General features: G+C 37.0%; 1 protein-coding gene across 2 annotated transcripts in view; it reads left to right on the top strand.

Moving 5' to 3' along the window:
* TPR (translocated promoter region, nuclear basket protein) overlaps nt 1–15065 on the top strand; it is a 67886-nt gene that overhangs the window by 34197 nt on the left and 18624 nt on the right. For both annotated transcript variants that reach the window (XM_044000243.1, XM_044000242.1), the window contains exons 31-39: nt 2210–2340; nt 2933–3143; nt 3709–3849; nt 4428–4626; nt 6034–6239; nt 7045–7106; nt 8414–8622; nt 13163–13435; nt 14811–14959. In XM_044000243.1, coding sequence (XP_043856178.1) covers nt 2210–2340; nt 2933–3143; nt 3709–3849; nt 4428–4626; nt 6034–6239; nt 7045–7106; nt 8414–8622; nt 13163–13435; nt 14811–14959 — 1581 coding nt within the window. The remainder of the gene's footprint in view (nt 1–2209; nt 2341–2932; nt 3144–3708; nt 3850–4427; nt 4627–6033; nt 6240–7044; nt 7107–8413; nt 8623–13162; nt 13436–14810; nt 14960–15065) is intronic.

Raw genomic sequence — 15065 nt, 5'->3', positions numbered from 1 at the left:
AGTGCTGTCTATCTTAGGTTAATAATCTTAGGGATCTAATCCAACCCCCTCATTTTACTGATTTAGAAACAGGCCTAAGAGAGTTAACTGACTTGGTGAAGGTCACACAGACACGTAAGTGATAAGGATGGGACTAGTACCAAGCTCAGTGCTTTGGGAGTCATTGAGACTCTTCCCCTTTCTCTCAGACCAATCAGTTTCCTAATATCTTGTATCGTTCCCTCAGCCTAGTTCTTAAAAAGACTATTGTAATAACATCTCAACCAGTATTCCTTTTTCCAGCCTTTTCCATCTGTAATATTCTTCACAGTACTTCCTATGTAGTCTTTCACATGGAGTGTTCTGATCATGTCATCCTCTTCGAAAACCTTTTTTAAGTATTGCCAATTGCCTACTGATTTCTCCAGCCTGTGTTTTATGTGCCGTATCTGGCACTGTTTTATGTTTGATCCAAATTCTATTGTCCCCTATTATTAGTCAGTCCTTTTGCCTCTCTGGACCTTTGTTCATATCTTTGTCTCTTATTGAAATCCTTACTTCTCTCCCTATTAAAGTTCCTTTTTTCCTTAAGGACCTAATTCAGGTACTCCCCTACAAATTGCCCATCTGCATTATTGAAGATAATGTTCACAATAATTCTCCACCCTGAAAGTCCCCCACACTTTATGAAATCAGTGGTCCAGATACCCTCTTTCCCAAGGGGGAAAAAAATCCCTCTTACATTTAGCTAGATCTGTGATTTAATTGGTATGGATAGTTCCTGAGGGTGGTACAAATTACAGTACCCATAGGCCTTCCCAGCCATATATTCCTCTAAATTCTCTTGTAGGGTTTCACACCATGTTATGCAAGCCCTTCCTCTGATTCTTTTCAGGTAGCGAGGATGCACTCTTGGAGTGTTCATTTACTGTTTATATACTCAGACACACATCTTTTGCTATTTGTAGTATCTTTGATATCTTAGAGTAGGATATTTGTTGACAGTTTGAGTTGGAATATTTCTTTGAATTCTTACAGTGTTTCCACACTAAACTTACACCTTTTAGCTCCTTTATCCATAGAATTAAAGACAAATATTGTATAGCTAAATCAGATGATCATTGGCAAGTATGATGTTTAACTGATATAGATTGTTGTGTTAATAATAAATCCATTCTGTTTGCCTTGTGTTTGAGGGGGCATAATCAGACCAGTGGTAGAAATGTGACTTCAGTATTACCTAATATAGACTACTTATTTTTACCCTCTGTTGGATACAGAATTTTTATTAAGAAAATCAAGCAGTTGCAATAAGAGTAGATTATAATAATCTTTCATCATAAAGAGCTAAATTAGAGAGTATCTAATCCAACCCCTTATCCAGTATAAGGATCCTTTCTTATAAAGTCCCTGACCAGTAATCACAGAAACTTGCTCAGCCAAATGATTAGTTACCTTCTACAGAAGGCCCTTCCTAGTCCCCCCAGTTGCTAATGCCTTTGCCTCAAAGGTTACCTTCCATTTATACTAGGGGTGGGTGCGTGCGTGCGTGCGTGTGTGTGTGCGTGTGTGTGTGTGTGTGTGTGTGTGTATACACGCGCGCATGCACACGCACATATATGCATGAATGCATGTATGTATCTTGTTTGTACCTAGTTATACACATTTTTCTCTTTTACAATGTAAGCTCCTTGAGGGTAGGAACTGGTTGTGTAGACAATTAACTCTTCTGCCATTATCAGTAGCACTTTTTCTTTTTCCCCATGAAAATATTACCTCTAGGATAAAATACAAAACCTAGTTCTGCTTTATCTTTCCAGGCTTTTTAGGCTGTTCATCACCCAACTTTATGGTCTAGCCAAACCCAACTCACATGACATTCCCTCTTTTGTCGCCCCTACTTTCACAGTCTGACTCCCACCTCTATCCTCCCTCACCTCTGCTTTCTAATGATCATGAGTTTCCTTCAAAACAGATATAAGGCCTTTACTGATCTCCCCAGCTGCTCGTCCCTGTGCCGAAATTATCTTCTATTTGTCTTGTATATTTTTTGAGTCTACTTAAATGTACACCGTGTCACTTCCAGTAAAATGAAACCTTCTTGAGGACAAGGACTGTTTGATTTTTGTCCAGTCCCTAGGACTTACCTAGATCACATAGTGTGCACTTAATAAAGTGACTTTTGCTTGGTAAAAAATACACTATGATTATGAGTTTTGTTCTTTTTCAGCATCTTGCAAGCCAGCAGAAAGAGCCAGATTTGGAAGAATGTCGAAAGCTCCTTTCAGAGAAGGAAGTAAATACTAAACGCATTCAGCAGTTAACTGAAGAAACTGGAAGACTTAAAGCTGAAATTGCAAGGTATAGTGGAAGTTCAAAGTTTAACTTGTTATTAAAAAAACCTTCAAAATAAATTTATGCCACTTATCTTCCATTGTCTAGGCCCCTCTCTGCTAACAATACATCTTTCTAAAGAGAAAATAAAGGCATAGCACTCCTGCTTTCCTCATCTTTTGCAGTAAAGAGCTAAGCAATGTTATACCTTCAAGTTTTCTTTTACTATTTAACCTCTTCTGGTATCCTAAAGTATACACTGTTTAGTGCTTACTGCTGTTACATACTTATTATACTATCCCCTGAGCTAATCAAATAAAACACGCTTTTTAAAAGGACACAGTGTGGGGCAGCTAGGTGGAGTAGTGGATAAAGCACCGGACCTGGATTCAGGAGTACCTGAGTTCAAATCTGGCCTCAGACACTTGACACTTAACTAGCTGTGTGACTGCAAAAAAAAAAAAAGACAGTGTTATGCTTTAACTATTAAACTTCTACTAAAATTATACAACAGAAAAAGGTGAACAGTTTAAGTTAACTTGCTTAACACTGGTTTTATTTTTATATTCTTTCTCCCAACAAGATGTTTATGGGTTTTGTTTTACTTTTTTTCATTTAGGTCAAATGCATCTTTGACCACTAGCCAAAATTTAATCCAGAACCTAAGGGAAGAATTAAATAAAATGAGAACTGAAAAAGAAACTCTTCAGAAGGACTTAGACGTCAAAGCAGCTGATATACAAGAAAAAGTCAAAACTATTACTCAAGTCAAGAAAATCGGACGAAGATACAAGACTCAGTACGAAGAGCTTAAGGCACAGCATGATAAGGTAAAGTTTCAGGTGGTGATTTTAAAAATATATACTCAGTTTAATATAATTGCTCAGTTTTTATGTATTATTGATTGAAATACATGGATTAGTCAATAGTTTCAGATCTATCTTGAAAATACAAACTTAAATGAACAGGAGGGTTTTTTGTTTGTTTGTTTGTTTGAATGGTGATCAAAAGAATCATAAATCAAAGGTGCAAATAATATTTCAGAAAAGGAGTTTTGAAAGCATTTATTGAGTGTTTTATCCCGCCATTAAATTTGCTTCCTTATAAATCATTGCAAATTTAAGCTTGTAGTACACACATGCAAACAAGTCTCTGTAGTTATATATATACAACTGTGAAGAAATGTAATCTAGTTTAATATCTGCTACTTTATGAAATGAACATAATCTGAGTATTACAGAAATGCCTGTTATTATTTTGTTATTTCATTTGTATCTGAATTGCTTCTAGACTTTGTTTTTAAACTCCAAAGTCAGGAAGCATAGGCATATTCCCTTTGTTATGTACTTTATTCTGTGTACTGTTGATGCTTAATAAACAGTGTTATAATCTTAGGTAATGGATACTTCTCAGTCTTCTGGAGAACTACTGGAACAGCAGGCAACTGTCCACGAAGTACAAGAGCTCAAAGAAACTCTGAACCAAGCTGAAATAAAAACAAAATCTCTAGAGAATCAAATAGAGAACCTTCATAAGGTAGGTGTGAGAGAGCAGTAGATTGGAGCTATAGTCCCAACTCTGCCTGACAGCGTAAGGAGTACATGGTTATGTAGACAGTGGTGACAGTAATCTATCTACCTCATAAAGATATCATAAGCCTTGTCATTTTTCATGGCCTTATTTCATAAAATAGTGATGTAGAGTCATTAAATTTTAGATTTAGAGGAAACCCTTAAAGAGCATCTAGTTCAGCCTTTGCATTTTACAGATAAAGAAACTGAGGCCTCAAGATGGAAAATGATTTATTTCCCACAGTCACAAAACTACAATTGATCTGGAATTGGTGGTCTGGCTCTAGGTCAGGTCCAGTTCTCCACTGCATAAAAACATAAGCTTTTTTTGTATAATTACTTGTATTGTTTTATACACACACACACAGATACATACATACATACATACACACACACACATACACACACTAAACATGTACTGACAACATGTTCGTTTTACATAGTTATAGTTTGTATCGATTATAAGATTTGTAATTCTATAAGGTTTGGTGATTCTGTTTGTTTGTTTTTCTCTAGTTAAAGTTCTTTTTCTCCTCCCTTTAGATAGTATCTGAAAAAGAGGCAGAAGGTAGAAGTCTTCAGGAACAGATAACACAGCTTCAGTCTGAACTCTCACGTCTTCATCACGATCTTCAAGACAGAACTACACAGGAGGAACAGCTGCGGCAACATATGACTGAGAAGGAAGACAAAACGAGAAAGGCTCTTGTTGCAGCCAAAGCAAAGTTGGCTCATTTAGCTGGTAAACATATCCCTGTATTTATTGATGCTTGAAGTTTATCGTAATTTCATTTTACTGGTATAGAGCTTAGGTATTTCAAATGATGACTGGAGATAAGAAAGTAGAAGATGAAGTGATTTTTAACTATCCCTTCTTGATAAAAACATAATCAGAATGTCACATGTACAGAATTGATAGTGCTTCACACATAGCACTTGCCAAATAAATGTTTTCTAATTGATAATTAAGTTGTATTAATTCCTGAAAATTTGAACTTAGAGAAATTTAGATTTTTCAGTGATAAACCAATTCTCTGATTGATCACTTCTGAAGGTAATATTAGCTAGGGGATGATAAAATTTAAAATTTATATCTTAACCTCACTGTTTACTTTACTATAATGAATCCTTCTAATTGTGTTATCTAGCCCAAATTTCTCCATCTTCTCCACAAGAACAAGTAAGAGAGACTTTTCGAATATAATAGGTTGTAATATACAGTCAGGTTCATCAGAAACTGAGTTTTTTGCCTTGTGAATGGGATTGCAGTTTTTGTCTAATAATAAGTAGTATTTTGTGATTTAAAACTTACTTTACAGATGTTCTTTTTAATCCTCACAATAGCTCTGAAAGGTAGGTGCTATTATTATTCCCATTTCGTAGGTGAAGAAACCAAGGCAGACAGGTAAAATGACTTGTTCAATCTCACAGAGTTACCAAGTTTCTGAAGCCAGATTCAAACCCAGGTCTTTTTAACTTCAGACCCACTGCTTAAGCTACTGTACCACCAAACTTCCTAATATGTAAATATATTTATCTCCATCGTTTTTATTGTTTCAGCTCTTCCTGGCTACTTAGATACTTTTATTCTTGGGTTTGTATTAATTAAAGAGGCAACATGACAGTGGATAGAGTACTGACTGGGCTTATAGTCACAAAGATGTTAGTTCAGATCTAGCCTCTGTCAATATGCCAGCTCTTGTGACCCTGGGTCAATCAGTTAGATCTGTGTGCCTCACAGAACTTCCTAAGATTTGCCTCCCAGGGTATAGATAGATTACAGTCTTTATTCTCCCAACCTTAGTTTCCCATGCTGAAGACTTAGGTCTTTTGTGTGTGTTTGCATTTTAAATATTCGAATTGAAAACAAGCATACTAATATGGAATTGTCTGCTGAATTCAAACAAAAGTGGATTGGTATTAAACTCTTGGCTAATAAGAGATAAATAGAAGAAAGATGAGCCAGCTATTCATTTAGAGAAAAAATATCCCTATATTTAATGAGTAACTTGGCGAAAGTGTACAAAAGTCCTATAGAAGTTGGAACTTGTTGAATGTTGAAGGAATTGAATTCTACCAATCATTTTAATGCTCTTCATTTTTAACCCATTTAGTACAAAAGTTATAACTTATGATGTTACTTGTTCAGGTGTCAAAGATCAGTTAACTAAAGAAAATGAGGAGCTTAAACAACGAAATGGTGCGTTAGATCAACAGAAGGATGAGTTGGACGTGCGTATGACTGCTCTCAAATCACAATATGAAGGTCGAATTAGCCGCTTGGAACGGGAACTCAGGGAACAACAAGAAAGGCATCTTGAGCAAAGAGATGAGCCTCAGGAAACCACTAGCAAGGTAACTGGTAACTCAATTACTTTCTCTGCATTTAATTTTATAGCACTCTTTATTCCTCTTTTTCATGGCATGGTATAATGGGAAAGGGCCTATATTCAGTCATAAAACCTAGATTTCGTTTCTAACACCATTATTTACTGTGACCGTGGTCAAATCTCTTAAATCTTCTGAGGCTCAGTTTCTCACATCTTTAAAATAGGGTTAATAATACTTAGGACTACCTATCTCACAGGCCTCTTGAGGGGATCATATGTAAAAAATAAAGTGCTATCTCACTATGAGCTATTATTTGTTACATTTCTCATGTATTTATCTGTTACTGTCTTATATCTTCCTGTGTAATGGACTATAACTTCATTGAGAAATTTGTGCCTTGCACATAATAGATCTTGAATAAACATTTGTCAAATAAATAATGTGAGATTTTTTTTTAATCTTAAAATTTTACTGAGAGTCTCCATGATTTTTATTTTCCTATCTTATTTATTTTTACTCTGTTAATGACTTTGAACAATTTGTATGTAAGCGTTCTTAAAAATTACCATTGTCAGGGGCAGCTAGATGGCGCAGTGGTTAGAGCACTGGCCCTGGAGTCAGGAGTACCTGAGTTCAAATCCGGCCTCAGACACTTAACACTTACTAGCTGTGTGACCCTGGGCAAGTCACTTAACCCTAATTGCCTCACTTAAAAAATAAAAAATTACCATTGTCAGTTTTTTTATATTTGGGTGCTAGTGCTGTTTTTTTTGTTTTTGGTATTTTAGAGAGACTGCTTATTCATCTACTCAAACTTATATTTTAATAGGTCACTGAACAACAAAGACAGATCACACTCAAAACAACTCCAGCTTCAGGTGAAAGAGGAATGTGAGTTCATTTTTCCTATTATATTAAGTTATATTAAGTTGTCCTCATAATATAGGAAGGAGACTTCTCTATTACCGGGAAATCTAGAAAGAGATTCAGAAAGAGAAATCCTATATTATGCCCCTTTTAAAGAATGATGATTTTTTTCCCCTGACACATGTTTTGAATGTCTTACCTATGGGTCCCATGTTCTTGTTTTTTCATTGATTATTATATTCTCCTTATTACGAAGAGACTCTTGGGCACTAAGGTTTCTCTACCAGCTCTTCTGATAGCTTGTATACCTACTTATCCTCTTTCCAACAAAGATGGGCTGCTACTCATCTTAAAAAAAAAAAAAGTAGGTGTCAGTAGCAACAGTGAGCAAAATGAGAGAAATCTGACATTGGTAGCACCAGCAAGCAAAAAGCAAATGAATTCATGTGGATTGTCTCATATCTCAGATATTTGTTCAAAATTCTGAAACAATCAGGGAAATATCCTAATTTTTTGTTTGTTTCTTTGGGTTTGATGGAGAGAGGTTCTATCAATGGCAAATTGAAATTTTTAATTTGTGCCCCTTTCATTTTGGGGGACAGGGAGAGGTACTTGAAGGTTAAGTGACTTGCCAGAGTCATACAACTGGTAAGTGTCTGAGGCCCAATTGAACTCAGGTCCTCCTGACATCAGGTTTGGTGGCCTGTCCACTGGGCCACCTACCTGTCCCTGTGCCCCTGTGCCCCTTTGATTTAAAACTTGTTAATTAAAGGAAAGTAGCTGAATTTTATTTTTTTGACAGTTCTTAAATGAGTTTAAAAATTCTCCTTGCTATCATCTTCCCATTTCCAATCTTGGAAACAATGATTCTTGAGTCGATGGAAGAAGGTTAAAATTTCTTAGCATTTATTTCAGGAGGCTCATTTGCATTCTGCTTTTTGTAGAACTAATATGTGAACTTTACACAAAATCTCAAATTTTCATTAATTTCACATTGACTTTGATTCTTGTACTTTTTTCACTATCATAGGGAAAATTTGCCAAATAGGATTCTTTTGATTTTTTTTTTCCTATAAAATATCTTTCCTTAGAAAAGAATATTCATAACATTGAGGATTAAAGCCAGTTAGCATTGAAGAGGTTCTTTTTTTTAGGGTGCCTTATTTTATTAACTTAATGAAAACCTAATTTTTCACTCCAGAAAATCTGCATAATACTGTTATTTTTAAAAATAATGCCACATATTCCTCAGTGGTGTGTATAAAATAGAAAAACATGAGATTTTAAAATTTGTTTGTCAAATGCTCGTTTTAAAAATATCTTATCTTTAGTGCTAGTACATCAGATCCACCAACAGCCAATATCAAGCCAACTCCTGTTGTGTCTACTCCAAGTAAAGTGACAGCTGCTGCCATAGCTGGGAATAAGTCAACACCTAGAGCTAGTATCCGACCAATGGTTACACCTGCAACAGTTACAAACCCAACCAATACTCCAACCGCTACAGTGATGCCCACAACACAGGTGGAATCTCAAGAAGGTGAGTAGACCAACAGGTAAACTGTTCAGGACTCAGTGGGCTGCTTTCTTGTTTCTGTATTATCTCCACTAAGTCATTCACCTAGAACATGGTGACATCATTAGAAGAAACAACTTCTCACCACACTTAAGGCACAAGCAAAGGCCAGAGAGGGTTATGTTTTGGTGTTTTGGTGAGGCAATTGGGGTTAAGTGACTTGCCCAGGGTCACACAGCTAGTAAGTGTTAAGTGTCTGAGGCCGGATTTGAACTCACGTCCTCCTGAATCCAGGGCCAGTGCTCTATCCACTGCGCCACCTAGCTGCCCCCATTTTTTTTATTATTATTTGATTTATATCAGATTTATTTGCTGTTGAAATAACTAAAAAATAGAAGTGAATCAGTCAGTGAATGAAAATAATATAGAAATGACACAGGAATTAAAACCTACTTTTTAAAAAAGTAGATTTATTAAAAATACAAAGATTCTGGACTTCCATGTAGTACAAAGTATCAATTATGACTCCAAGGAATTCAGCAAATTATCTGCATTTTGACTTTTCAAAGAGCTTCATTAATTGCTGGAATCTTTCTGAAACCTGATTTGGGCTTTTGTTCAACTTAGTGGCTAGGAAAGTAAAAGTTTTTCTGATGGTCTTCTTTTCTGACACTCCAACGGTATTTCCCTATCATCTCTTGTCCATGAAATCACAACTTCTCCCTTTCTTTTTTAATAACATTCTTTGCTGAAAGACTTGTAGGAGAGGGAAAAGTTGATGATAAGGCATTTGTAATTGCTTTTTTTCTTATCAAATGTCTTTTGGTGAGCCCCATCACTCTCTTCAGAACTTTCAGTACTTTTCTTTTCTCCACTGGATAATTTTGTTTCAATTCTTGTTTTTTTGTTTTTGTTTTTTTAATGGAATAATTTACATCAGAATTGTTTTTTCGCTTTTTCTGCACATTTTCTGAAACTTCATTATGTTCCAAACGATCACAATTTAATGTAGAGTCTAATCTAATATTATCTTTACTTAATATACTCTCACTGGGAGGATCTACTGTCAAATCAATACATGTGCTCTCAACAACACATTCCAAAGGTTCATTTGTCATATGTCATATGTTTTGCTTTTTAAGTAAAGCAAACTAAATCCTTAAAAGTTATAAAGAGGGACTTCCGGGGTGGAGCCAAGATGGCGGAGGAAAGGCAGTGAGCTCCCAAACTCATGACACAATCGCTCCAAAAAACATCCAAATAACGCCATAGGAAAATGCCCAGAGCAGCAAAATTCACAGAAGAATGTGCTGAAATCATCTTCTAACCAAGAATGGCTTGGAAGGTCAGAAGGAGGGAGCTGCTGTGCTAATACAGGAGTTGAGCCCAACCCCACAGTCACCCTGACACAGATCCAGTCCTAGGAAGGCCTCACCAAAGAAGGAGACCCCCAGAGCCTCTGAATCAGCTGAAGCACCAGTGTTGGCTGAGCCCTGGGCAAGGTGGAGACTACAGGGATGTATGCTGGTGCTAAGGCAGAACTTGGATTTTACATTCCTGCTGAGAACCAGGAGGTAGGCTCGAGTAGCAGTGGCCCAGGTGGGAGAGGGGCACAGGCTCATCAGAGCTAACAACCACAACACACAAAGCTGGTTGATTAGCAAGTTGGTCTGGGGTCATCTATGGACCAGGGAAGTGAAGAACCTGATCCTCCTTAAATCATAACGCCTGGGACTTCTTAAGCTTGGGATACTGCAGCCTGGAAACAGTGCCCCACTTTAAGGAGCTAAAAGTCTAGTAAAAGAAAGGCAAGATGAGCCGACAGAGAAAGGTGAGGACCATAGAAAGTTTCTTCAGTAACAAGGAAGACCAAGGAGCACCCTCAGAGGAAGATGCCAACATCAGGGCCGGTATATCTAAAGCTTCAAAGAAAAATATGAATTGGTCTCAGGCCATAGAGGTGCTCAAAAAGGACTTTGAAGATAAAGTTAGAGAGGTAGAGGAAAAAATGGAAAGAGAAATGAGGGTGATGTAGGAAAGACATGAGAAAAAAGTCAACAGCTTAAAAAGTCAAATTGGCCAAATGGAAAAAGAGGTACAAAAGCTCTCTCATGAAAATAATTGCCTAAGAATTAGGATTGAACAAGTGGAAGCCAGTGACTCTATGAGAAACCAAGACACAATAAAGCAAATACAAATGAATAAAAAAATAGAGGGCAATGTGAAATATCTTCTGGGAAAAACTGCTGACCTGGAAAATAGGTCCAGGAGAGATAATTTGAAAATTATTGGTCTACCTGAAAACCATGATCAAGGAAAGAGCTTAGACATCATCTTCCAAAATATTCTCAGGGAAAATTGCCCTGAAATTCTAGAAGAAGAAGCTAAAATAGAAATTGAAAGAATCCACCAATCGCCTCCAGAAAGAGATCCCAAAAAGAAAACTCCTAGGAATATTATAATCAAATTCCAGAGCTCTTAGGTCAAGGAGAAAATATTGCAAGCTGCCAAAAAGAAAGAATTCAAGTACTATGGAGCCCCAGTCAGGATAGCCCAAGATCTAGCAGCTTCTACATTAAAGGACTGGAGGGCATGGAATATGATATTCCAAAGGGCAAAGGAAATGGGATTACAACCGAGAATCACCTACCCAGTAAAACTCAGCATAATTTTTCAGCAGAAAAAATAGGACTTTAATGAAAAAGAAGACTTTCAGATATTTGCGAAAAGACCTGAGTTGAATGGCAAATTTGACTTTCAAATACAAGACCCTAAAGAACCATAAAAAATTGGAGCTGACAGACATACCTGGGGTCGTACAGTGGGCAACTTAGTTGTCTTGTGTCTGAGGCCAGGTTTTGGCTGGGATCCCCCTGGGTCCAGGGGTGATGCTTTGTCCATTGTGTCACTTAGCTAGGTGATGACATCTTTAGGGTTAAATTGAGGGGTGAAGGGAATTCACTGGGGGAGGGGGAAGGGCAGAGGTGAAATCCTACATGAAAGAAACAGGAAAAGCCTTATGGAGTGGGGGAAGAGATGGGAGAGGAACAGGGCAGTAAATTAATTTTACACTCATCAGAAAAGGCTCAAAGATCTTAAACTCATCAGAGCTGCCTCTAGGAGGGACTAATAGACATACCCAACTGGGTGGAATAATCTATTTAATCTGGGCAGTAAATGAGCCTAACACTCATCAGAATTGGCTCAAGGAGGGAATAATGTACACACTCAATTGGGTAGAGTAATCTCTCTAACCCTGCAGGAAAATAGCAGGGGAAGGGGATAAAGAGAGAGGGGCCAAAGAAGGAAGGGCAGAGTGGGGGAGGGGACAGGCAGAAGCAAATCCCTTTTGAAGAGTGTTAGGATGAAAGAAGATAGAATAAATATCATGGGGAAGGGAATAGGATGGAAGGGAAACAGTTAACAATAGTAATCATGAAAAAGAGAAAAGGGAAAAATTGTACAAAAAATATTTATAGCAACTCTTGGTAGAGGCTAAAAATTGAGAATCAATTGAGGAATGATGGGAAAAGCTGTGCTATATGATTGTAGTGGAATAGTCTTGTGCTACAGGAAGTGACAAACAGGATGATCTCCCAAAAACCTGGAAAGACTAATGAACATCGATGTATAGTGAAGGGAGCAGAGCTGGGAGGACATTGTGGGTAGTGACAGCAGTATTGTTCAATGAGCAATTGTGAATGACTTAACTGCTCTCAGCAATGCAATGATCCAAGACAATCCCAAGGAAGCTTACTATGCACCCACATAGAAAGAACTGATAAAAAGAACACTTGTGGATTGTACATATATAACCTGATTGTGATCTTGTGGGGGGGGGGGGAGGGAGGGAAGGAGAAAAATTTGGAACTCTAAATCTTATGAAAATGAACGTTAACTACCCTTACATGTAACTGGAAAATAAAATAAATGTTTGTTGCTAGAAAAAAAAAGTTATAAAGAGGGAATGGAAGAAATGTTTTTAACACATTGTAGCAAGGCATGTGCTATGTTGTTTTTATACCTCTAACATCTCGGACAAATTAAATTAAGTTCCATTTATGTACTTGCTTATTTGAGGTCAAGTAGCATGTTAAAGTGGAAGAAACATTTAGAATCAGAAGAACCTGAATTTGAAACCCACTGTATTTGACTCCACTATAGCATACCCTCAAACATGCTCTTAGCCTATCAGAATCTCGTTAAAATGAGGGTATATGTTTGTCCTCCCTGTCTTGCAGGGTTATTTTAAGGAAGTATTTTATTGTAAAATACTATACAAACATCTGTGATGTTTTTATTGCCTGCTATTTCAACTTGTTGAATGTTAGGTTTGTATTTATTCTTTTTGGCAAAGAAGCGTTTATACATAGTGTGATGCTGATACACTCTGGAAAATATCTGAAAGAGATAGTTCCTATACTATCAATTATTACTAATAGCATCTCATTTGCCATGCCTTCCTAAAAAAAATTAAAATCATTATTTGGAAAGGTCTGAACAGTAGAAGATAGTTGGCTCTTTTTTTTTCTTTTTAACTAAATTTTAATCCTTTCTCTTTCAGCTATGCAATCAGAAGGACCTGTGGATCATGTTCCAGTTTTTGGAAGCACAAGTGGGTCTGTTCGTTCTACCAGTCCCAATGTCCAGCCCTCTATCCCTCAGCCCATTTTAACTGTTCAGCAACAAACACAGGCTACAGCCTTTGTGCAGCCCACTCAACAAAGTCATCCTCAGATTGAGCCAGCTAGCCAAGAACCATCCCCCAACATTGTAGAAGTTGTTCAAAGTTCACCAATTGAAAGACCCTCCACTTCAACAGCAGTATTTGGTACAGGTAAGTTTAATTTTCTAAATAAAAGTTGGACTTTATATAATATAGTGGGAAACACTCTTCACCCTGATATGATGATAAAGATGATTTCTCCAGACTGTTAACATTTTCAAGTACTTGGTGAATTTGGGGACTTTACCCATTCAAATCTGAATACCTTGTCACAGAAATTTTTATTTTATGTATGGGAACATTGAGCTATGATTTTATAGTATTTTAAATGTACTATCCCTTACTTAGGTACTTCCTATTTTTTTGAGGCATGTTAGAATGTATTCCTAAAAGTTTACTTAGTTTGGAAACAGGCTCATAAAAATCTTTGCTAGTAATTTGTGCCTCAAATCCTGAAGATCATGTAATTCTGCCATCTTGGACATTACTATATGTGAACTCTGATATCCAGTCAGTCACAAGTCCTGTCAATTCTGCCTCCATTGTAATAATAATAGCTAGCATTTATGTACTACTCAGGTTGGTAAAGTGCTTTACAAATATTATTTTATCTGCACTCCTCACAACAAGCCTGGGAGATAGATGCTTTTATTACCACCATTTGACAGATAAGGAAACTAAGGCTGAAAGAAGTTAAGTGATATGTCCAGGTTCACATAACCTAGTAAATGTCCAAAGAAAAGTTTAAACTAGAGTCTGCCTGACTCCAAGTTCATCATTATCCACTGTGCCTAGCAAGACCTAAAAACTATTTTTTTTAAAATTTCATGACCAGACCAAAGGGCCAATTCTTTTCAAATATTTATGCTACAAATGTAATCCTTGGAAGGTAGGTTTCATAACCCCAAGTAAGCTCTCACCAATTTACAATAAAAATTCATCTTAACGCTATAAATCACAAATGCCAAAAATATAGACCAAACTAATCACGTGTATGACTAACTAAACACTTACTAAGCACTTTATGTGCCAGGCACTGTGCTAATAAGCTCTAGGGATACAAATATGAAAAGGATAGTCCCCCAGGAACTTAGAATCTAGTAGGGGAAGGCAACACATGAAGGAGGTCGGGGCAGGGAGGAGCATGTTGGAGTCCAGTCCAAGGAGTACAAGCTGGAAGGAAATGAAGAGATGCCTGCCTGGAAGCCCTTTTTAAGTGGAGGTTTGGGAGGAGTTTTTTGTTCTTCCCTCCAATCAGAGAGACAAAGGGTGCCGAAGGTACTGCTGAAATGAAAATACCAAAACTGATACAATCTGGCAGGTTGATGAAATGCCTAATGACAAGGTTTTCTGGGAACATGATAGAGTCCAGTGCTATGAATGAATGGGACAGAAGTCAGTTTAAGGGGGAAGAGAAATTGTATATGCTCTCTGTTTAAGCACTGTTTACTATTATAATTTTTAAAATAGTGACTTGACTTCAAAGTTTCAGCTACTCCAAGCTCATCTTTGCCTAAACGTGCACGTGAAGAGGAAGATGATGGCACCATAGAGACATCAGAGCAAAACCCTGAAGAACCAATAGAGATGCCTCTTTCGAAGAAATTAAAAAGCATACCCCCTGTAGGGCCTGAGGTTTGTAACAAAATAATGCGTTCTAATGTTTGCTGATATTTTTGCCTATTGGAAGTGAATATTTGATTTGGGTTCATTGACGCAAGTTAATTTTGATTTAGATGTT

This window comes from Dromiciops gliroides, chromosome 4 (genome assembly GCF_019393635.1).
Source record: "Dromiciops gliroides isolate mDroGli1 chromosome 4, mDroGli1.pri, whole genome shotgun sequence".
In the NCBI taxonomy this organism is placed as follows: Eukaryota; Metazoa; Chordata; class Mammalia; order Microbiotheria; family Microbiotheriidae; genus Dromiciops; species Dromiciops gliroides.
The sequence above is the reverse complement of the archived record's forward strand: the minus strand, read 5'-3'. Positions and strand labels throughout refer to the sequence as shown.